Source organism: Zingiber officinale, chromosome 4A, assembly GCF_018446385.1.
Source record: "Zingiber officinale cultivar Zhangliang chromosome 4A, Zo_v1.1, whole genome shotgun sequence".
NCBI lineage: Eukaryota > Viridiplantae > Streptophyta > Magnoliopsida > Zingiberales > Zingiberaceae > Zingiber > Zingiber officinale.
Window position 1 is genome coordinate 140,341,093 of NC_055992.1, and position 22,237 is coordinate 140,363,329.

Genomic DNA, 22,237 nt, shown 5'->3' on the forward strand with positions numbered 1-22,237 from the left:
AAATGGGTCATCAAGTGCTTGGGAATGAAGTCACAGTACTCATGAGGATGTTTGGTCGGTCGAGAATTAATGCAAAGTTCTCAAGAAATTATCTCGAGTTCGAGTGAGTTTCCTAGTGCTCAGAAATAGATAATTCCACTGGAAAAAAATGTCCTATAGTATATCATAGTTAGAAATTAAATCATGAGTACTTGAGAGATTATATAGATGCCTTACTATTGTGCACACCATAGCCATGACATAATCTAATCTCTAGTTGACTGATAACTTAAAGGAGTTAATTGAAATCAATTCAAAACTATGGTTCAAGCTTATATATGATTACTTGGACAACTATGAAAGGAGGTGCATGGAAATAAAAAAAAAATATTGAATAAGATAACACCGAATCTAGAATGTTCAATTTAATTCTATGAAAATATTTTTATTGGCCGTAAAGATAAATCGAGAAGTGCTCATGATGGATAACTCAGAAGTCCACATATTTACATATCCCATTTAGAAGAAAAATTCTTACAAATACTTCATAGTTAGAAATTAAAAAATTCCACACTTTTCTACTACACCGTAGTATGAGACAATTATCCTATAATAAAACTCTCATTATCGGACTTCTCCGATGTAAATTTGTATTTATTAATTATTTATTATTTGATTTTGAGCTAAGAACTATACTTCTAAGCTCTATATTTTGTTGCAAAACTTTTCTATGCATTTTTTTTAATCATATTGTAAAAGTTTTTTTTTAAAAAAGGTTTCTTCGTTTGGAAAGGTTTTGTTAAAAGAGAAAGTTTGTGACTTTTGAAGGTTGACCTTCCTTACAGATGATAGACCGCATGGTAAAAATTTAGAAACTCAGTTATAAGAGCCGAGCCATCTTTTTATTATTACATCTACATTTTCCATTTCAAATTGATTTGCTTAATTTGTTGTGCTCAACTTTCTTTAAAACCTTTGTTTTTTCTTATTGTGTTTTTCACTCTCTCCTCTAGCACTAAACTCAATCAGTTAATGTTTAGGACATGATTAAACTAACGCATCCATCCGAAATTATAGGGATGAAAGAGAGTCGCTGGCTCCTCTCAGCAAAGAGAGGGGATCCCTAATTTGCATGCAATGAGCATTACAAGTAGTCATGTGATGTGTAATCCATCAAACAAGCGAGGCAAGGTCATTTATGACTATCATCAATAAGGCTACGAGCGGGTGTTAACGAGGTGCCCTCATAGGTGTAGTTGTGTTAACACGCAGATTAAGGATGTAAATGAGTTGAATCGAGTTGAATAGTATTAGACTCGAGTTCAACTGGTTTAAGTTATATTTGAGCTCGAGCTCGACTCATTTTAAGGTTCGTTTTAGAACTCGTTTTTTTAACTCGTTTTAGAGTTCATTTTTTGGCTTGTTTTAAGACTCGTTTTAAGGAACGTTTTTTGGCTCGTGAGCCTACAAACGAATATGTTCGCAAGCTCACGAGCCGAATATCCTTAAGCTCGAACTCGACTCGATAAAACTGTCGAGTTCGAGCTCGGCTCGATAAGATAAATGAACGAACTCGAATGAGGTTTTTATTGAATCGAGCTCCGAATAACTCGCGAACCGTTTGATTCATTTACATCCCTAACTCAGATGGTAGGTTTATATCACAGGATCGAGTAAGGTTCAAATTTTCAAGGATTTATTTCCCTACGAACAAGTTATAGGATACCATTCAATACCCATAATTTATCTTTTTTCTATAAGATCTTAAGACAGTCAGTGAAAGTCCTCGTGATGTACTTTCTCCGTGTTGGTCCTGGGACGTCAGGACGGGTTGACGAGGGAGCTGGGGGTGAACGTATTCACCTTTTGTCACCATAAGACAGTTAGTGAAAATCCCTGGGGCCATAATATCACAGTAGGATATTCAGGTTGTCTCTCATATACCCGAAATTCGAATTGGAATTTTTCTTTCAAATTGGGAGGGGGGTGGGGGGGGGGGGGGCGTAATCAAAGGATGCTGAACTTCTAGTCACGTGTACTTTTAGATTTATCTTGATGATCGATGAAAATTTTCGTGGGATTGGACTGATTATTTTAAGGATAGTCAATAAGACTAATTGAGAATTTTTTATTATTATTATTTAACGAAGGAGTGTCTGAAATAAATATTTGCATCTTTTTACATCACAAGTGTAACTATAGATGTCAATAATTGAACAACGATGTCTAGGCATGTAATTATAATGATGCTTAAATAATACGTTGACGAGCAACAAATAGTAAACGTGAGTGACAAATAAATTGAATTAATTTTTTTCATCTCATTATGATAATAATAACAACAATTAAATTTTTATCCTACGGACTCTAAACCTTTTCTTAAATTATTTAGCACTATATATCTTTATTTATATTTATTTTTGTAAAATTAATATATGTATTGTCATAATTTTACACCAGCTAATTAAGATATTTATTAATCAACAAAATACTTATTTATAACATCTTAAATGCATCTTTTACCTTTTGTTTCTGGAATGAGAAAGAAAAAGAATAGAAAAAAATCCATAAGAAAAAGGTAAAAACAAAATAAAAAATAACAAATGGAAAAAAATATAATTGTGGCCTCGCGTGGAAATAAAACATGTATAGAGTTGGGAACGAGGAAATTCTTTTCTGCCGATGGAGACTAAAAAATGATTAAAAAAAACATATTAACTGATGAATTCATAAATCAGTTTATCCATTAAGTAAATAAAAAAAGGAAAATAATTCATCTTTTTTACGAATTCGTAAATAAAAATAAATTCATCATGAACTCTTTTCTTTTTTTTTTTTTCATAATTTTTATTTTCGTTCGTCCAATAGAGTTTTCTGTCAATTGAACAAAACCGCTTTTTTACTCTCATGATTTTTTTCCTTTTTCATTAAAAAATTTATAATTACAACCCTGCTATCATAAATAAATTAAGAGAAAATAGAGAAAATGAGGGTAATTAAGTCAAAAATAAGCCACGTCCTCGAGTCCTCCCTCCCATGCTCGTCTATTTACGTCTGCTATCTATATAAACGGTGCGCTAGCCACTACGCTCCGTACGCTGCAAGCTTAGTCCAAAAGAAGAGTGTCTAGGAAGCAAGCAAGAACCCTAGAAAGCTTCCCATCGGCGCTGCAACGAACATCCCCCTCTCGTTCGTACGCCTCCGATCTCTCTTCCTACCATGTTAATAGAAAATCTATCTTCCTTTTTGATCGACTATTACCTCCAACGTTTGCCTTTTTTTGATCCTAATGTTTTAGTATCGTTTGACTCATCGAGTTTGCGCTCATTGTTACGGTCATTGAAGGCAAGCCCGATGGCGAACCGCGGAGTTCTCTAATCGATGTTGTTTCTCTGTGTGCCTTTCTGATGCCCTGGTCTCGATTTAGATAACATGATTTTGTGTGTACTTTTTTATTCATTTGTACAGCACTTGTTACGGGGAGTGTCTCTTATGGTATTTTGTTCCAGGCGATCAAAACATGCTTAAAAGTTGGAGGCTAAGCAAAATAATTAATGTGAATACAGTTTTTTATTTTCCATATCTAACTAGAAATTGGTATCCCTTGTTATGCGTTCTTGCTTTATAATAGTTAAATTCAGGATATTGTATTTTAATCTCAATGTGTTAAGGTCTTGTATGGGACAACCCTTTTTTTATTTTATTTTATTTTAACATTGCTGCTGACTCCCTATTAACCCAGTATGGAAATCGACTTTTTGTCAAATTATTCCCCAACGTCAAGATTACAAATGTTCTTTTAATATAATGAAGAGCCAAAAGAAATCCCATTCTTATTATATAAATTTTAGGTTTAAGTGAATTATAATGTTGTTTCTTTTACTCGACTATGCAGAAATAGCATCATGGAGGAGGGTAGCAATGAGGCACTTTGGTCATTAGCAAAACTAAATGATTTCAGGAGCAGCAGCATGTTCAACTTGCCAAATCAAACAAGACCAGCACCAGATCAATTTGTAGGAAGTGGAACATGTCCTTTTTCTCAGATTTTTCTCTCTTCAGAGGTGCATTGTATGCAGATATATTCAAATCTTGCTAACCAACTTTATGCTCCAAGCCCAAGACCACTTTATGTGGTTCCCCCTGTGGATGTTCCAAAAGGTGATGTTTTGCCCATTTCTAGAATGGATGCTGCTAAAACATACTATAGCTTTGGATCATGCAACACCCTTTGTCATTCAAAATTCTCCACAAATCCTCCTCTGAATCAACTGGGAAACTCATCCATCAGTGGAATCAGTTCTTCTGCAGTCAACTGGCCCTCTCCCATCATCAGCAATATGGATGGTGAATCTGCAAGTAACTTTGATAAAACATTGTCTCTTGTTCAAAATGCTGAGGCCAGCATGAGTGCCATAGTTCCTCTGGTAAGATGTTTTGTTGCTTTACAGCCTTGTTTTGCTTGATGTATTGAAATAAAAAGGGTTCAAAGAAGCACTTTGTACCAATTTTCCTATCTAATGCAAGTTGCCATAGAAGAAATGTTATCACAGCAACAAAGTTAGAAAAGCAACACAAAACAGTGAATTTCAACTATTTGGGGTTTGTTATCACCTCGCCTAAGATATCCTTACTCTCATAAGCCTGTGTATAAGACATAAAATTGTAATTGCTTCCCTCTAACATACATAGTTGTCTCATTTTCTTTTAGTTGAGTCAACATGTTTTAGGAGTGAAACAAATTGCACACCAACTATCTGTCTATACAATTGTGTAATCACATATGCGATTTCAACAGAGTAAGGCTTCAACAGAAGAGGACTCTGGTGGAGGAGAGAATGCCATTGAGACTCATTCTAAGGAAAAGGCTCACTCAACAGAAGCTAGAGCTAGAGCTGCTACAAATAGCAGGGTATTGTTCTCTGCACAAAATTAGGAAATTTATTCCTTTGGACGTGCACTTGTACATCAAATTATGCTAAGTAATACAGGTCATGGAACCATGGCAACCTGAAACTGCAAATTTGAATCACACAAACATCTTTTTACTTGCAATTGAAATACATCAACCTTCCTGAACTTCCTTTTTCCAAAAATGAAGTTGATGAAATGATGCTGGAATATCTTGCTAAGTTTAACTAAGATATTAGATCATCCGATTGTTTCCAGGTTGGCTGTCCATTCAGATTGCCTGCTTGGTAGGTTCATTGCTTGAATTGATGGATTGATTTCAACATGTTATGAAACTTGACTTGGCTTCATGAGCCCTTAACCTCTTCTCTTGATGAAAAATCTTATAAATATGGTACTGACAGCTCCGCAAAGCCAGGATTGCTGAAGGAATTAAAGCATTGCAAGATAGCCTGCCTTTCTCTGACCAGGTGAGATAAGTTAGAATTATTGTGCAACTTGTGTTTCATTGATACTGCTTGCATGTATTTGTGTTGGAGCCTTATGCTTGGATGTGCATATGTGTACAAGCAGACTTTACTGTTTAAGATTAATATCCAGCATTTGGAAGTGTTTTATGATGTATTAGTAATCTCATATTTTTACATATTCTGTTTCCTGTGTGCGTCAGTGTGTCTGATATTACATGGTGCTTAAATATTTATTTTACTTTGTTTCTCTTTATTTTGTATTTGTTTCTCTGATGTACAAAGTTTTACAGCTCCCTGCTGATTGCCTATTTGGATTTTACTTTTCTCAGTCCAACAAATACTTTTTACACTTAGAATTAATGGAAATTTACAGAAAAAGATTGACATTCAAGAACTATGAAGTTTAGATAGATTTATACATTTCTTTCGACAATCAAGGGAAGCCTTACCTTTACCTCATATAGGATACGAATGAAAGTGTGTTGGATGACGTGATTGACTATATAAAGTTTTTGAAGCTTCAGCTTAAGGTTTGTATTTTCTCTCTATTTTGGTTTAAAATTTCTGGTTAGTGGATTACTTGCTTTTCTATTTTAGAATTTCTGATTTGTGGATTTCATTGTTTTAGTTCATTAATGATGTGCCATATCTTTAAAGTTTCTGATAAACAGCTGTATGATTATGTACTTCAAGGTAGTATTTTTGCATATACTTATTTCATGCATTCTTGAGATGAGCTTATTCCTATAGTTTTGTTATCTTTAAACTTATATTGCATCTTTTTGATGTTGTAGGATACATCTCTTTGAATTTTATGAGAATTGAACACAGAAAAATATATTTGAAGTCTGGTAGTTCAATTGGTGCTTAAAACCTACACTATGAAATTTTCCTCATTAGCAATTCAACATAGTTACTGATAACCACTGAAATAGGTTGAGGCATGATGATGTAACCATAATTGCTTAAAGTTCAATCTGCCTAAGACTTTATTCTCAACACTTATGCAACAACTTCAACAAAATTTGGTCGAAGGAGAGACTGCCACATGGCATGTTCTTGGAAGTTGGAACAAGAAGTGTCAATAAAAGGTAGAGCGAGCACCAACTGGAGAATGATCTGGATTTTAATTGGACCAGCTTAGCTAGAATAAACACCTTTTATCCTAATAAAGGAATGAACAAAATCAATTGCAAGAGTTTAAATTTTCAAATGAACACCTTTTTATTGTGATTAGTATAGTTTTAGGAATTCTGTTTCTCAAATGAACACCTTCTATCACGAAGAATCTGGGAAAAGACAACAGTCCAGAAATTCCACCAAACCAGCAAATTTCAGAAAATTGCTAGTTAAAATACCTTTATATGTTTGGACTCTTCAACTACCTCACCACACTGGTGTCAGACACCAGAACTCTGCTAGATTTTTAAGAAATCTCCACATACGACACTCAGATTGGCACTAGTGTTAGATGCTCATACCCAAATCTGAGGAACATAGGTCAAAACAATGCCATAATATTGATGTAAAATTACTAGGACAAAGTACATGCTTACAGAAACCATTACAATTCTACTAATTCCATCCAAACTTTGTGGTCAATTTTTTTATTAAAACATTCCAGTTCTTCTCTCAAAGAAAAGATACCTGCTTCACGCCTTACCATCCTCCATTGAATTAACAAAAATTACTCCTCTTGTTATCTTAGTAAACACAATCATATAGAGGCCATAAAAAATCCTCCTATTTCCAAGTGTCTCCCCTCACTTGCTCTTTTCTTTGTCACTTGCACAAGCTACAATCCCTATTGTTCCTAGCGAGCTCTTGTTCATTATTCTTATGATATCACATGTGTACCAATTGTTGCATTGTCTTTCCCTTTCACAACTATAATACACATATCTCTAATCATCCTTTCCTTCTACTTTCATCCTCTTATACTGTACTTTCCTTAATTCCTACACTAGGTCGTTAGAACTTTAGAGTAGACTCATCTTCTCCCCACAACCACCTTTATGTTATTGTCGTTCATGTGGTTAAAACGTTAGCAAAAGGTTTCACCTTTGTGCGAGACTGCAACCATCATAAACAGTCTTTGACATTCTCAAACACTATTTTATTCATCTTAAGTAAAGAAAAGGATATATGTAAGAATTCAGATATGCTTAGATAACTAACATCTCCTTTAAACACAGTTAGGTATGTTGCTTCACCCTAATTTATTTCCATAACAAAAATTTGAGGCCCACATGAGGTTACTCTTATTAACTTTAGTTTGCTTGTGAAATTAACTGATCTTTCATAACAAATCTAATCTCAAATATTCTGTACTGGAGGTTTTTTCCCCAGTTTAAGGGGTATAGTGTTTTACCAACATTTGGTACACTTTGATACACATTGAAATGTCAAGATGAATTTAGATGAGTTTTACTCATTTGATACCCTTTCACTTAGTGAAAGTTTATTTACTTTTAAAAATAAGACTAGCAATGAAATGGTCATTTGAATTAAAATTTTGTTCTCAACACTTGATGCACTTTGACATATATTAATACAGATAAAATGAATATATATGGATTTAAATGATTTAAAGCTTTTCCATTTAGATTTTTTACTCAAGACTAAATTAATTAGATAATTGAATTAAAAATGATCATTGTTATTTTTTTATTATGTCTGTCAAGTTGAATTTATCCAAAATATGCTCATATATTCTTCTACATAACTTGCTTACTTTTAGAGAGAAGATCATAGCAATTAAATGACTTACTTTTAGAAAGAAGACTATATCAATTAAATAATCATTTGAATTAGAATTTTGGTGAAATAAGTTAAAAAGAAGTTACCTAAATTCATTTTGATATGTGCCGAAACCCTGAGTACGACATGCTATTATACTTCAATAATTTACTACAATTATCTTTCAACTTTCCTATCCGATGCAACATAAGATATTAAACTATGATTTGCAAAACAAATTATTTAAATAATTATTTTTTATTTCTCATTTGACTATTTTTTATTATGTCGGAGGCTTATATATGACAGGGTGTTGACAACCCTTAGATAGGATTATTAGAGGGGGAAGGGTGAATAGTGCACTGACAAGTTAGAACTTTTCTTTCTCTTGTTGTGCTTTTAGTAAGGACAAACACACATAATAAACATGTAAATAAACATTAAACACATACCACATGATATGATTTAACGTGGTTCACAGCCATTCACAGCCGACAGGTTTGCAACGTCCATGGTCTTATGCACACAAAGTCCACTATCTTTCTCCCCTCTTCAATAAAATGTCGAAAGTGGAGAAACCTCTTACAATAGCAATTGTTACAGCAAGTAATACAAGGCAATAAGTAAAAACATTTAGAGCTTAGGTACGATGAGAATGAGATTTCTTTTTTGTTCGTTTTGTTGTTTCCGCCTGAGCTTTCTGGTCCCATTTATAGACCTACACAAAGTGCATTGTTGTCACGAGCTTGTTGACATGTTAAAGTTTTGATTGATCAGAAGCCCTTCCAGTTAACCACATGGGGCTGACTTCTTCTGTCAGTTTCATCCATGAAGGAGTCTCGCTTATCTGATCATATTGACATGGCACGATCTGGTCGACTGGATGCCCTTTCAAGTCAACTAATCATCCGGTCAATCTAGATCTTTGATCACTTGTTCCCATCTAGATCACGTCCCACATAATTCTTCTGGTCGACTGAATGCCATTTCGGTCGATCGATATCTGGATCTGGTCTAGATCACGTTGTTGATTGGGTCGACTCCAATTATGGTTACCAAAAAATAGACTAGGTTGATTGAAGTTCTAGTCGATCGGATAATCCTTCAGGTTGCCCAAAACTTTGACTCTAGCCTATTAAGATTGAGTTCACCTAAGTTGAGTTCTACCTGTCGCCCAAATATAGGTTCACTCAACTCATCTCACAATAATATACCTAGGTAATCTTCCATCCAACTTTTCGTCCTGCGGATGCTTTAGCCTTTTGGCTCACTCGTGCTTCCTTTTCGCTTTACTAGTATACTCTTCTGTTAAGTATCTCGTCTCTCGAATGCACCGAACTCATTAGCTCCCTTCTCGTACTATCCTTCTTGCTTGCTTGCGTCTTCTGCTCTAGTTGGACTTGCCTTCGATATTTCTTGCCCTTCGGTCTCTCAAGTGACCTATACCACCCTTTTCCGAGCTTCCATGAACCCTGAGTCATTTTGTAACCTTGTGTATATTCCTAAGTCCAAGCACGCTTAGACACATACATTAGATAACACGCAAGGTTGAATTTTAATCTATTACCTAACATCAAACTGGTGGTCAAACCACTCGAGCACTAACAATATATGGTGTCGCTATTTGGAAATTTGATTATTTTTTCCTCAACACAGTAACAAATTTTAAGGGCTTTTATCTTCTTGGTGTTTATCTTGTTCCTTGTACGAGGGGTAATCATGGACTTCATGTAGCATATTGTATGTTCCCCTCCATGCCTCGATAAACCTTTCTTTTTTGAATTTATATATGATATCATTCTTTAGCCACATGATTATTGCCCTATCAATGATGATCTTACCCTCATAATGTATTCATTCAGATTTCTTATGAAATTGCAATGCTCTGGCACATCTGAAACATGACATGTATCATGTATGGAAAGTGAGTGTGCTTGGGAATTATCATTAACTTTCTTAGACAAAATGGAGTATCATGACAATCTTATGAGGACACTAGAGATTTCATGTCAATTGCTTAATGCTACAACAATTGCAGGTTGAGCCCTGGCTACTTGGTGTGAAGAATTTTAATTATTGCATTTGAATCTCATCTACTAGGTGGCACATAGGATGTTTCAAATATTCTTTTGAATAATGTTACCAAAGTGTGACTCATAGTTCCTGGACGACAAGAGCTCCTCCTCTCCTTAATTTTAATAGAGAAATTGCGTAAAATTCTTATTGGTGGTATTGTCGTCTTACACAATTAGGAGTCAATTTCCCTCCTATGCACCATGAAAATTAAGAAACATAAACAATGAAAAAACCCTTAATTTATTAAGCTCTTATTCTTCAATGTAAATCCCACAATAATTTGAACCTTAATCTAGATTTGACAAATCTAGATACTATGACTTAGTGTGATTTAAATTTAAGATTTCTACCCATTAGTTATATTGGTGTGATTTAATACTCAAGCACATAGTGTTGATTTGATATAGATTCAAGATTAAATACCTTAAAAAGAAAGTGATCAAGATCCCAAATTTCCCAATCACATTTGGTTGACATTGATAAAAGAAAATACCATACATTGTTTGAAGTGTTGATCTAAATAGTTGAATAAATCATTTGGGTTGGGTTTCAATGTTCGAGCAATATGTTTGAATGACATTTGATGATTGGAGATGGTGTGCCAAGTAGGTCAAGATTGATTGCGGATACTTGACATTGGAAGAACTCCAAATGAGTCATGGTTGATAAGAAGTCAAATGGGTTATGATTGGTTAGAAATTTAGTAGATAGAAAGTCCAAGTGGGTCAGGTAGACTAAATACTTGGCATTGGAGAAGTCTAACGATGAGTTAGCATAGAGAAGTCCGAGTAGATCAAAAGGTGATTGGATGTTTAGTTGTGGAAGTCCTAATAGGTTATGGTCGCGGTGGACTGAATGTTAGGTAAGTGAGTGAAGTATACTCACGTCGATGAGGATTGAATGCTTGGTGGTGGTGATGTTCTAACAACTCAAGGGTGACTGGTGAAGTCCCAAGGAGTGAATTCTAGGTATTGAAAGTTCTGATGAGTTAAGGGTGACTTGAGGTTGGGTAAGTGGAAGTTTTGATAGATCGAAGTCGGTTGGATACCGGGGAGTTTCTAGGCAAAATAAGTCATAGTAGGTTAAGGTCAACTGAATATTAGGCAAGGATGAAGTGACTTGTACTAGGTAGACGAGGGAGTTCTAGAGATATGAGGTTTCTTGGCAGGACACGGATTTAGCCTTTGTGCAGCTGGAATTCAAGTGTTAATTGATGGGTGAAATGGAACAATCGATTGATGAACTCAAAGTTATGAAGTTTTGGTTTGGTCAGATTTAAGGTTACAATAGTGAACTAATGGTGCATTCGACTAAAGGGATCTACTAAAGAACCCAAAACCACAAAAATGCTTTAGGATTTGTGGTTTAGAGCAGTCGACTGATTTGGATAGCAATTGAGTGGAGGAGTCAACTGGTCAGCCGATTGAGGGTAAAGCAGAAGCAAACAACAAGAATTGCCTCCGTTGAGGTCACTAGTCAAATAGAAGCGAGCAATAGGAATGTTTTTTGTTGATCAACCAACTGAAATTGATGAAGTAGTTGATTGATGTCAAAACAAGAAACAAATAATGAGTTTTTGCGAAGATAAGTCAAGCTGCAATATTCAGACTTGACTGGATCTCACGCTCTAATCGATTGATGGGTAGCAATTTAGTCTGATCAATGGCTTCTAGGATGAACAGAAGCCTCAGAAAAGAGGTTTTGTGGAGGTGTTCTACACAACAATTATGATTTATTGTAGGGAGAATGCTGTTGCATTCCAGGGCTACTGTGAACAATCCAAGGCAAGCAAAGGTAAGATTTCATTTATGAAAAGGTTATGTACTTGTATCATTTTATTATTTCTTGTACGTGTATCTTTCTTTGCATTATTATAAAAATATGATATTGTAAGAGGTTTCTCTGTTTCTTCTGTAAGGTATTCTAAGAGGAGAAAGGATATCAGTGATTCTAGGAATGATCCATCAACATATCATAAGTTTGTAGAGTAGGAATTGGAGTTTCAAACCACATAAATTGGTTTGATGCTTGTTTGATTGTGTTCGTGTTATGATTTGTATTTCTGTGCACTAACATCTTGTGGACAAGCATGATCTAATAATGAAATGATAAACATCTGTCATCCCCTCTAGCTAAAGCATCTGATCAAAGAGTAATAACGTTAGTGTTCAAGTGTCCGTGTGTTCAAGTGTGCTCATTTGTGATCAGTTGACTGTGCCAAAATATATATGCAATGAAAATAATAATAGGTAAATGACAACACTAATAAAAAAGAATATAATGTGGTTCAAAAACACTACTATTCTATGACCTATGATGAGTTTGATGTATTACCTCCGAAAGTTAACTAATATTACCCATTTACTAGAGGTAATAGGGCAATCCTCTGCAACTCTCAATTGCCCTCAGTCTTATAAAGGACGTAAATGAAAGACCATGGAAAAATAAATTACCAAGAGCTTGAGTTGACTCATTCAATTTTGTTTATCTAAGATCTACACTAGATCATTTTGAGCATAGGGGAAAAAAATATATTATGCAGGCCTAATGCCCAAAATACTTCAAGATCTTATAAAACAAAGGTATTCCAATTATCTTCAATTGATTAAATTATCACACTTCTAGGGTGTAATTTCCACTTATCAAGATCCACTTGGAGACAATATACTAATAGAAAACCAAGAATCATACAAATAATCACTAGGATAAACAAGAAATTGTAACAAAAATATAACAATAACCAAAACCTTTATCCCACTAAGTGAAGTCATGAACCCATGCTGATTTGTATAAAATCAAAAACCCAAAAAAGCTCAATCTTATCAATTTGACTGCAAGCTAATCTACAAATCATCTTGCACCTTGATAAAATGCAGGATTTCAGTCAGTATTCACAGGTAGGGTAGAATTCCAAAAATAGAGAAAGAAAAGTTTTCTTGAGCTTGATGCTTTTATACAATGTAGTATGTCAGCAACAGTACACTTAGTAGGCATTAATCCCCTAGTTACAATTGATGCCCAATTTCAAACAAAGCATCAGATCTACAACACCCTAAGAGGAAAGGAGAGGATAGAGATCTGGAATCCCACCTTCTGGTTTAAGGATTACGGTTTCCATCAGTAGTCTTGCCCAGAGAGAAAGGAAGTAGGAAATCTTTGATCGTAGAGGATAAAGGGCTTGACTCTGTCTGACGGTGGAATTTGGAGCACAATTGTGAGCTGCTCTCCAATTTTTCAGCATCTGACACATATGGATAGCTGTTTTGAATGATGAAAAGGTTATGGACGAAGCTGTGAGGTCTCAATCGATTTTATATCTTAAGAAGAGGATGGGGCGTAGTGTTCACTTGATTGAATGACCATGAGATATTGAGAGGAGACAATCAGCTTTTGATTTCTAGAGTCGATAATGATTTTGATAGGAGCAAGTTATGGGTGTTTTTTTAAAATATATTTAAATGACATTATAATCTCATCGTAACAAGTAACATCCTAGACAGATTTTTTACGATATTTTGAGTTACTTGGTGAAACCTAAAAGGTTAAAATGAATATTGTATTAGAGTAAAGGTGATATCGCTCACCCCAAGTGGTCCCACGGCAAGCAATAAATCACGGGGGCATTTTTCCCTAACGCAACGGCCTTTTGCATGGTGAAGGTCAGCCATCCAACGAGGTATTTTATATCTGTTGAAAATTGACCTGAAGATCTATTGGAGCAAACACCCATCCCGGTACCAACTCTGTCAATCGATGACGGCCTAAAATGAATATTGTCGAGGGTACATTTAGTGGTAGTTAAGGGACTAATGAAACATTAATCGGATTCTTATAAAATGTATGCTTGTTTATACTAAAGGCATTTTTTTGTTTTTCTAAACCAAGGCTTTAGAGTTCATGTTCATGCTCTTTTGGATTCTGAATCGAAATGTTTATATTCTTTTCAAGTAAACGCTGAGGTCATCAAGTTTGAATGTTTTCTATGTCGATATATGGCAGGTGCTGAGCCAGAACAAGTTAAATGGGGAAGCTGAAAAGTACCCTTTTGTTTATGTTGAGGTGCTACATTACTTCTGGGTTGTTAGTCCATTAATATGTCAACTGTTTATCCTCCTTTTCACTCTTGTACAGTTGAGAAATTTTTTAGCACAATTAATCTAAGTTTTCTTCTATCCTCTTGGAAGTACTGGTAGATTATAGGTTCATTTGCAAAGCTTTTCTTGACAGATCAAAAAAATTCATGTGCAAAAGTCATTTTGTCCATGACACAACTTCAGTTATAATTAACTTGAAATTTTTTAACATCATCTCTTGGGATGCAAAACTAATATGAGAATATCTTTGAAAAGGATAGAGTTTTGCTGCTGTTTTATTGGGCTATTTGCCTTATTCAAAGTGTTCCATGAACCCTTGTTACTCTGCTAGTTTAATGTTGATTCATCGATCCATATGCATAATTATGCATGCATGTCTAGCAGTTACTAAGATGCCTTCTGGCATCTATACTATGCACATTTTTCTTCTTCTTTTGGACTGTTCTATTCACACATTGTTGGCAGGAAAGAAATCACAAATTAAGGTTAAATGAGAAAACAGTGCCTAGATGCATCTAATCAACCAGCGGTCTTTTGTCTGTCTATTTTGATAGCAACATATCAGTGTTTGTCATATCTACTTTGCTATTTTCTTGGATAACTTATAACTTCTAATAACTTATTTCTATTTGCTTGCAGTTAAAGAAATTAACATTTATTTTTCTAACATGCTTAATATTTTCATAACTGTATGACATGATAGTTTACTTTGAAGATCCTTTTCCCCTTTCATCATTGTGAATTGCATCCACGATATCTGGAATACGATGTTGTGGAATCTTAACTTTGTTCATACTGTCATTCGTATTGCATCTGAAAGGTTTAATATACCAGAACTGAAAAAGCTTTTGGTTATTCTGCAGGGCTACGGACACTACTTGCTCCATGAGAACTTATCTGGTGAACCACTAGAAGAAATGATGGGGCATCTGATTGAGTCGAACATGCCGGCATCACTAGATCTTCTCGGAAGCAAGGGTCTAGTTGTCTTGCCCACTGTTCTGGCAAACTCCCTTCCTCAGATGGATTAGAAGCCAGGGAACACAACATCGAGTTACAATGACACTCTTGAGCATACAAAATTTTGATGGCTCTAAAGTTTGTACTAGTTAAACTACAATGGAAGCGTAACTTCCAAATTGTTAGGGAGACTATACACATGCATGGAGTGTTTGATAATTAGGGGTGTTAAATTTAGAGGTTTAAGCGATGTTTTATGCCTGTGACCATGAAATGTTGGTACATCTCTTCTAGCATTTGACGATATACGCTTTTCATTAGGTCTTGTTTCTTAAAGCAAGTGGGAAGATGGCTATTTGAATAGATGGATGCGAAGGATCGACTGACAAAAAAAAATGAAAATGAAAGGTGCCTTTTTTCATCTAAGGCATTTAAAAAAAATTAAATTAATACAATGTTTCATCCATAAACAACTCTTTTTTAAAGTTATGCTTAAATTTTGGTAGAAAATATTGGAAGAAGTTAACAATTGTAGGATACTAATGGTGGAGATAATAACTTTTCATTTCTTCTTATTTGTTATATGTAATGCTTTGATACCCCTAGTAATGTCCTCCGACTCATCGAGCTCATTCGACATGGCTTATCTCCACATCAGCAGACTTATCAGTAAACCTGACACACATGGCATCCACCCAGGTAAGCTTCCAAGCGGCACACTTAGTCCAACTCATGATTTTGTTTTAAGTAATTTGATTAATCCTCTACCTCAAAGGATTGAGCTGTAAAAAAAACTGATCAATTTGTATATATTGCATCCTTAATATTCCTTCATCTGAGGATTAATATACTTAATTGATGGACCAAATCTAACATATGAACTAAAGCTAATACTTTTGGCAAATGAAAGATTCTAAATAGAGATCTCCTGATCTCTGTCTCTCTCTCTTTTGACACAAATAAGATTCCGACCCAACTTCTTGAGCTTTGATACATGCTAAGTTCAAAATTTTAGTTGTTAGGAAAGAGATGAAACTATGTAAACACAAAAAAAACATATGAAGCTCCTGTCAATGTAAGATCCTGAGGAAGAGTTGGTTCACATTAGATCTATTGTATGCAGTCTTACATTACAGTTTGCAAGAAATCATTTCTACAACTTGAACCTATAACCTCAATGTCACATGGTGACAATTTTCCATTACGCCCGGACTCCCCTTCAAAGGGATGAATCTAGTCGATAATCCTTTTTGTTTACAAGAGACCAAAATCCTCAAAAAAAAAAAAAAACTTATAATTTAGACTTCTTTCATATTTTATCCATATGACAAAAACACTGAAGAGCCTATTGAGGCAGTAGCTAACAAGAACAGATCGTATGCAAGCGAGATCTATGTCATTAAGGTAAGTTCAACCAAAACGATATAAAATCTCAACCTGAAATGGGTAGTCTTAGTTCAAAGATAACATCTTTCCTGATAATCTTCTTGTGTATGTGGAGCAATTTCCAAATACAAATCAGAATCTGTATGGTCTAGGTCTTACTTGCTTAGAGGGCGATTCAACATCTGCGATTTTAACAGCAATGAACCTGCCATCAAGAAACTGGAGGAGAAGGGCTCAAAATTAGTTTTAAAAATTAGTATTTCTGAGAGACCATAGTCAAGTTCTAAAAAAGATAACTACTTTCCCATCCATCTCGTTCACAGCCATTAGGGCCTCTTGTTCGCGAGCAAACCAAATATATGCAAGTCCTAGAGACTGTTTTGAGGTTTTGCTTGTTATTATCTTTACTGCAAAAGCAATGTAATGGTTAGATGGCTTTCCAAATTAGTACCTCTAAAACTTCAAACAAAAGTTGATGCCGGTTTACCTTTGCTAATCTTACCAAAGGATGAAAATGTCTTTGCCAAAAACCCCTCCGATGTGGAACGAGATAGTCCTGCATTATCATTTAAAATGACAAAATAATGGGCAAGTTGTCAAAGTAAACAGTCATGTGAGTGAGAGGAAGGACCGGAAAATATTGAGGAAGAAACCTACAAGGGAACCATATTATGGTAGAATATCAACATAGTACTTTCATGCCCCAGTTAGGCGGATATGAGACTGACAAATACGACATTAGTTAAGGAAGAGGAAGACCAAAGAAAACTCGGTTAACAGAAATAAAATATAATAAAATTCATTTAAATATAGATGAAGATATAATAGGAGATCAAACCCAATAGTGCAGAGATCCATAAAGCCGACCTGTTGTTGTAACAACTACTGATAATTTTGTATAAAACACATGCAAATACTATCAACTCTGTAAGCCCCTGAGTATAGTAGCAATTTCTCATTTAAGCTTATAGAGTTGTGTTATTAATGAACAAGTTATCATGTGAGATAAAATTGGAATGTCAAAATTTGCCTGGCTTAAGGTTTGACATCTCTATTAAAACTTAAGGTCCAATACATAATCCAAAATTATCCCTTATAGATAGAATGTGATATTAATGGTGGCTACATCATCACACATGTAGCCCATTCCAACACCTAACAATGCCTGAATTTAGGTTCATTCTACCACCAATTGTCACAAACAACTTGAATAAAAGAACACATTTAAATGATCAAGTTCAACCGTTACCAAAAAATGTTCAAGCTTAAAATAATAGCAGTTCACTCGTCTATGCTTAACATCAAAAGGGCATCCCATTTAAAGGAATCACCATTCTTTTTTATTTTATGATAAAAAGACACCCTATTTATGTAAACTACCGAAAATACCCCTTTCAACCTTCTTAGACCGGTGTATTCTCATCCACTCGCTCAAATAAACCTAAATCTATCCTCGTCCGATTTAAGACCTGTCCAATCAAAGAAAAGATGCCCAAATATTATTGCAACCCATTGATTTCCAACAAAGCAGCAAGCATTGCTTCATCTCTGTCGCCACTAGACTTCTCTAGTGATGAATTTATAGTAGTTTAGGATCATTTAACAATTTTAAGCATAGCTACTACACGAACCTAAAATGTTAATGGAAAAGGATGGCATATATTGACTCCAAAGTGTTCAAGAAACACATACGAACTCTTGTTTGTAAATTTACAGCTGTTTAGGACTATGTAAGAGTTTTGAATAAATCTTCTACACGTAGCTAAATTGCTCTAAATTGAAAAAAAACAAAGTCAGATATCTACTTCAGATGGTCCAAGGAACACATAACAGTGTGTTTCTCAATAATCGTTTTGTTTTTTCAAAATTGTTACATGACCCTCAACTGCTTTAAAATGAAAAATAAAGGCATATATTGACTCCTACATATGAGTATTTGTTTATAATTAGAATAGCTTCAAGCTAGATAGCAATATTGTTAAACTTTTCCACAAGGTCCTAACCTACTTTAAAATGAAATATATTGACTTCAAAGGGTCCAATTAATGCATAGGATTGTTTGTTTGTGAATATAGACTAGTTTAGGTCAATGTAGCAGTTTTTTGAACAAAAGTCCTTTACATGGCCTTAAACTACTTTAAATTATAAAAAGAAGTCATTTATCAACTCTAGAGGCTCTAGTGAACTGATAGGAGTTTAGGGTTGTTTAAAAGTTTTAAGGCAACTACATTTCCTAATCTGTGCAAGTTTCAAGTATATGATCCTTTTATTATTACATATATTATATAAATTTAATAACAAATTTTTATTTCTGCAGTGCAAGATGACTTTAAGTTTTTTACAGACAACATATTCCCATGAGGGCTCCATAAGAATTGCATCATGTGATTATATAAACAAATTACAATGAATTGTGGAATGGTTTTGTGTTTGGCAGTAGGGATTGTCCTAGTCAATCTCACAAGGCTAGACATTGCACTATTGTCATGACTACTATTTATTTGACTTTCACTTTTAGTGTTTCACCTGTATACTATGAACACTTGATTGCACCACCACCAAAACTACCATTTGCTTGAGAGAAACCTATTCAAGTGCAATTTCTTCGTCATGTTTGATACTAGAACTACCATTTCCTTTGCCAATTCCATCTTCTAAGAGTTCACACCTCCAAGAATTTGGTCCATTAATAGTTCACACCTACAAGACTTCAAACTTCAAATACCTCTTGAACTTTCACTTTATATCTCTAGGACTTCCATCTACCAAGAGTTCACTTCTATGGGACTTCCATCTGTAGGAGTTCCTTTCACCAAGGCTTTCATCTACTAAGAGTTCCTTTCTCCAAAACTTCCATAGCTAAAACCTAAACATTTTAGACTTCCATCTGTAGGAGTTCATTTCACCAAGGCTTTCATCTACTAGGAGTTCATTTCTCCAAAACTTCCATTGCCAAAACCTAAACATTTCGAACTTCCATCTGTAGGAGTTCATTTCACCAAGGCTTCATCTACTACAAGTTCATTTCTCCAAAACTTCCATTGCCAAAACCTAAACATTTTGGACTTCCACCTGTCACGAGTTCACATCTCTGGAACTTTTATTTGTTGAGAGTTCCTATGGGACTTTCATCAACTCACTTCTCCAGAACTTCCATATGTCAAAAGTTCACTTCTCCGAAATCTCTTACCAGCCAAATTAGTCAAAACTGCACCTGCAATTACAATCAAAATCCTGCATCTGAACACTTGACATAAATGAGAATAACAAATTTGTCTAACAAAAAATATCAATTTTTCTAACTTAATATGGTTTTGTCAACCAGATCAAAATCAACCCAACTCAAGTATGTACCCACCCCTTAAGTCAAACTTCCTAGAGATTGATTGCATTGACATCAACTATATAAGCCCCACCTTATTTAACATTCATTACATGAGTTTTATTCCTTTATTGAACTCTATAGAAAACTAAATAACTAATAATATTCAAATCAACTAAATCACTTGATCACATTAATTACAAATTTCTTTAGTCTTCCTTTACCTCTCAAACTCTTAACTCTAATTCATTCACTTCATCAAATTCATGAATCTCTTTTAAACATCTTTTCTCTTGTATTATTTATTGGTACCTTAAGGTAATTTATCCTAAATAGTAATGTTCTTTTACCCTTTCTAGTAATCCCACACTATTATGCCCAACACAACTTAAATGGGTCTAAGAATATATTAAATTTAATTAAACCATAAATTCATAACTTAAAAAATTGAAAGGAACTCCTTCCCTATAATTATATGGAGAGAAAAGAAGTGAGGGAGGAGAGGAGATAAAAAGGAAAACAAAAAAAAAAGAAAGAAAGAAAAAGAGAGGACAAAAAGGAAGTATTTTTCTTGCATGGTGTTATTTTCCTCCATCTAATATCCTTGGTGCATTTCCATTAGAAGAGAATATTCATGACATTGTTTTATCTCTATCATTTTAGTTTGGTTAGTTTACAAATATGAGTAACCTCGTCGAAAGTTATAATTTCTCTCTCACATAATAGACTCTTCTCTTTGGCCTCTTAATTTTTCATTCTTTCATGTAGAACGGTTTTCTATGTAATTCCTGGTGTATCATAGCGTTCCCGTCTAATTGCAGAGTGTGCATACATAATTCCTAATCCAAATAGTTTGAGTTGTTGTCCTTTTTTTTTTTTTTTTTTTTTGCTTATGAGACAATATGTCGAACATGATGAGTGCGACTTTGCGGTTGTTTTTGAATCCACAGTTGCTATGCCGACGAAACATGTGATATTCGAGACAACATCCAGAGAGAAACAGACCTTTGATGAAGATCCTAGACGAAGGCGATGGAGCTTCCTGGGAAATCGCTAAGTCAGAGGCGGAGCATCCGCAAGTTGGTAGGGCGGGCTTATTGCGGCCGTTTCCATGAGGCTGAAGCGAAGTGGACAGCGAGCGCAACGGCCGAGGGCGCAGGAATCGCGTTGGCTGGGGAGCCGGCGAAGGATTGCCAGAGATGCGCGATTGCAGAAGCGAGGAAGAGGATGGTGTGAGCAGAGACATGGCGAAATTCTTCTCCGTCGTCGTTAATAAATGCAAAATTTAACAAAATCCAGAAATGTATTAGGAACGCTGTTTACTTTGGAAGTTACAGGCGTTTACTTGTGAAAAAAAAAAAAATGAAGGTGAAGCTCATGCTAGACTTAAGAAATTGATCACCAGATTAGTAATCGGATTAGTAATCATTGGGCAGATCCTATCAACCCGGGTTAAAAGAATATGAAAAATATTATGAGTTTTAATATTGGCATGATGATTTATTTTTTAATAGAATATAAAAATAAAGTCGTGATGAATTAGACTTAAAATGAATAATATTATATCATTATAGAAATATATAAATCAATTTTTTTATCCAAATAAATAACATAGAGTTATGATTCAAATCAAATATCATATTATGTGAGATTGAATAAAGTTATGGGAGACTCGAAGCATCAAGAGAGTTTAATTGTATTCCAACAAAGTGACAAAAAAAAAATAAATAAAATAAAAATTCTAAATTATTTTTTTTATACAAGTGTTTAGATTGGTTTGACCTTACATTTTGTATTGTTGATGCTTGCATCTTATAAATTTTATGATGATATCGTCATAGACAGGGTTATCTTGGGCGGTAGCCCATCCCTACTTATGATTATTCTTGTTATCATTCTTGGTGGTAAAAGACGAATACGTTTGCTCCCGACGTCTCCGTCAATCTATCCCAGGATTAATACGAAGGAGATAAATCACGGACAACTACTAACTTATGGAATCAAGCACTTTTGGAATCTTGATTCCATAAGTCGTCATAGACAGAGCTAGCTATCCTGGCGGTAGCCCAACCCTACTAAAGATTATTCTCGCCATTGTTCTTGATTCCATCTTGAGGGCCGTAGAGGCAGAATGGAAGACTGTAATATATAGCTGAGAGGAAGCTCTGTTGAGGTAACCGAGTTGACATTTACAAATCGACAGGACCTCTTTGAACAAATCCTTGTGAGGATAGCTTCTAGCTAAATAAAACCCATCGCCAGATCAAAGAAAAGCCAGATAAAACCCATCGCCAGATCAA

At 34.8% G+C, this 22,237-nt stretch overlaps 2 protein-coding genes across 5 annotated transcripts; one reads left to right on the plus strand and one right to left on the minus strand.

The window, feature by feature from the left end:
* The first annotated feature begins 3,072 nt into the window (after positions 1–3,072).
* LOC121971489 (transcription factor LRL2-like) lies at positions 3,073–15,473 on the plus strand. Of its 3 annotated transcripts, none has more exons than XM_042522785.1 (7): positions 3,073–3,172; positions 3,875–4,406; positions 4,778–4,891; positions 5,295–5,360; positions 5,825–5,890; positions 14,175–14,234; positions 15,133–15,473. In XM_042522785.1, exons 2-7 carry the CDS (start codon positions 3,885–3,887, stop codon positions 15,298–15,300), a joined length of 996 nt encoding a protein of 331 aa, XP_042378719.1. In that variant the 5' UTR covers positions 3,073–3,172; positions 3,875–3,884; the 3' UTR covers positions 15,301–15,473. The 3 variants fall into 3 exon arrangements, with proteins under 3 accessions (XP_042378719.1, XP_042378720.1, XP_042378721.1); XM_042522786.1 differs by having other exon boundaries at positions 3,073–3,168; XM_042522787.1 differs by lacking the exon at positions 5,825–5,890.
* Positions 15,474–16,315: 842 nt separating this feature from the next.
* Positions 16,316–21,272, minus strand: LOC121971491 (organelle RRM domain-containing protein 2, mitochondrial-like). Of its 2 annotated transcripts, none has more exons than XM_042522789.1 (4): positions 20,943–21,272; positions 17,118–17,171; positions 16,916–17,022; positions 16,316–16,834 (listed from the first exon to the last, which is right to left on the minus strand). In XM_042522789.1, the coding sequence occupies exons 1-4, from the start codon at positions 21,181–21,183 to the stop codon at positions 16,748–16,750; spliced, it is 489 nt and encodes a 162-aa protein (XP_042378723.1). In that variant the 5' UTR covers positions 21,184–21,272; the 3' UTR covers positions 16,316–16,747. The 2 variants fall into 2 exon arrangements, with proteins under 2 accessions (XP_042378723.1, XP_042378722.1); XM_042522788.1 differs by having other exon boundaries at positions 17,103–17,171; positions 20,943–21,270.
* Between the last annotated feature and the right edge of the window lie 965 nt (positions 21,273–22,237).

Bases quoted from the DNA above. Each gene is read 5' to 3' on its own strand.
- LOC121971491 (XM_042522788.1), bottom strand. From the start codon at position 21,183: ATGTCTCTGCTCACACCATCCTCTTCCTCGCTTCTGCAATCGCGCATC. The intron at 17,023-17,102 runs GTAAACCGGCAT...TTGCTTTTGCAG, and splicing joins CTTTGGTAAGATTAGCAAAG to TAAAGATAATAACAAGCAAA. The intron at 16,835-16,915 runs GTAGTTATCTTT...CTTCTCCTCCAG, and splicing joins TGAACGAGATGGATGGGAAA to TTTCTTGATGGCAGGTTCAT.
- LOC121971489 (XM_042522785.1), top strand. From the start codon at position 3,885: ATGGAGGAGGGTAGCAATGAGGCACTTTGGTCATTAGCAAAACTAAAT. The intron at 5,361-5,824 runs GTGAGATAAGTT...TACCTCATATAG, and splicing joins GCCTGCCTTTCTCTGACCAG to GATACGAATGAAAGTGTGTT. The intron at 14,235-15,132 runs GTGCTACATTAC...GTTATTCTGCAG, and splicing joins ACCCTTTTGTTTATGTTGAG to GGCTACGGACACTACTTGCT.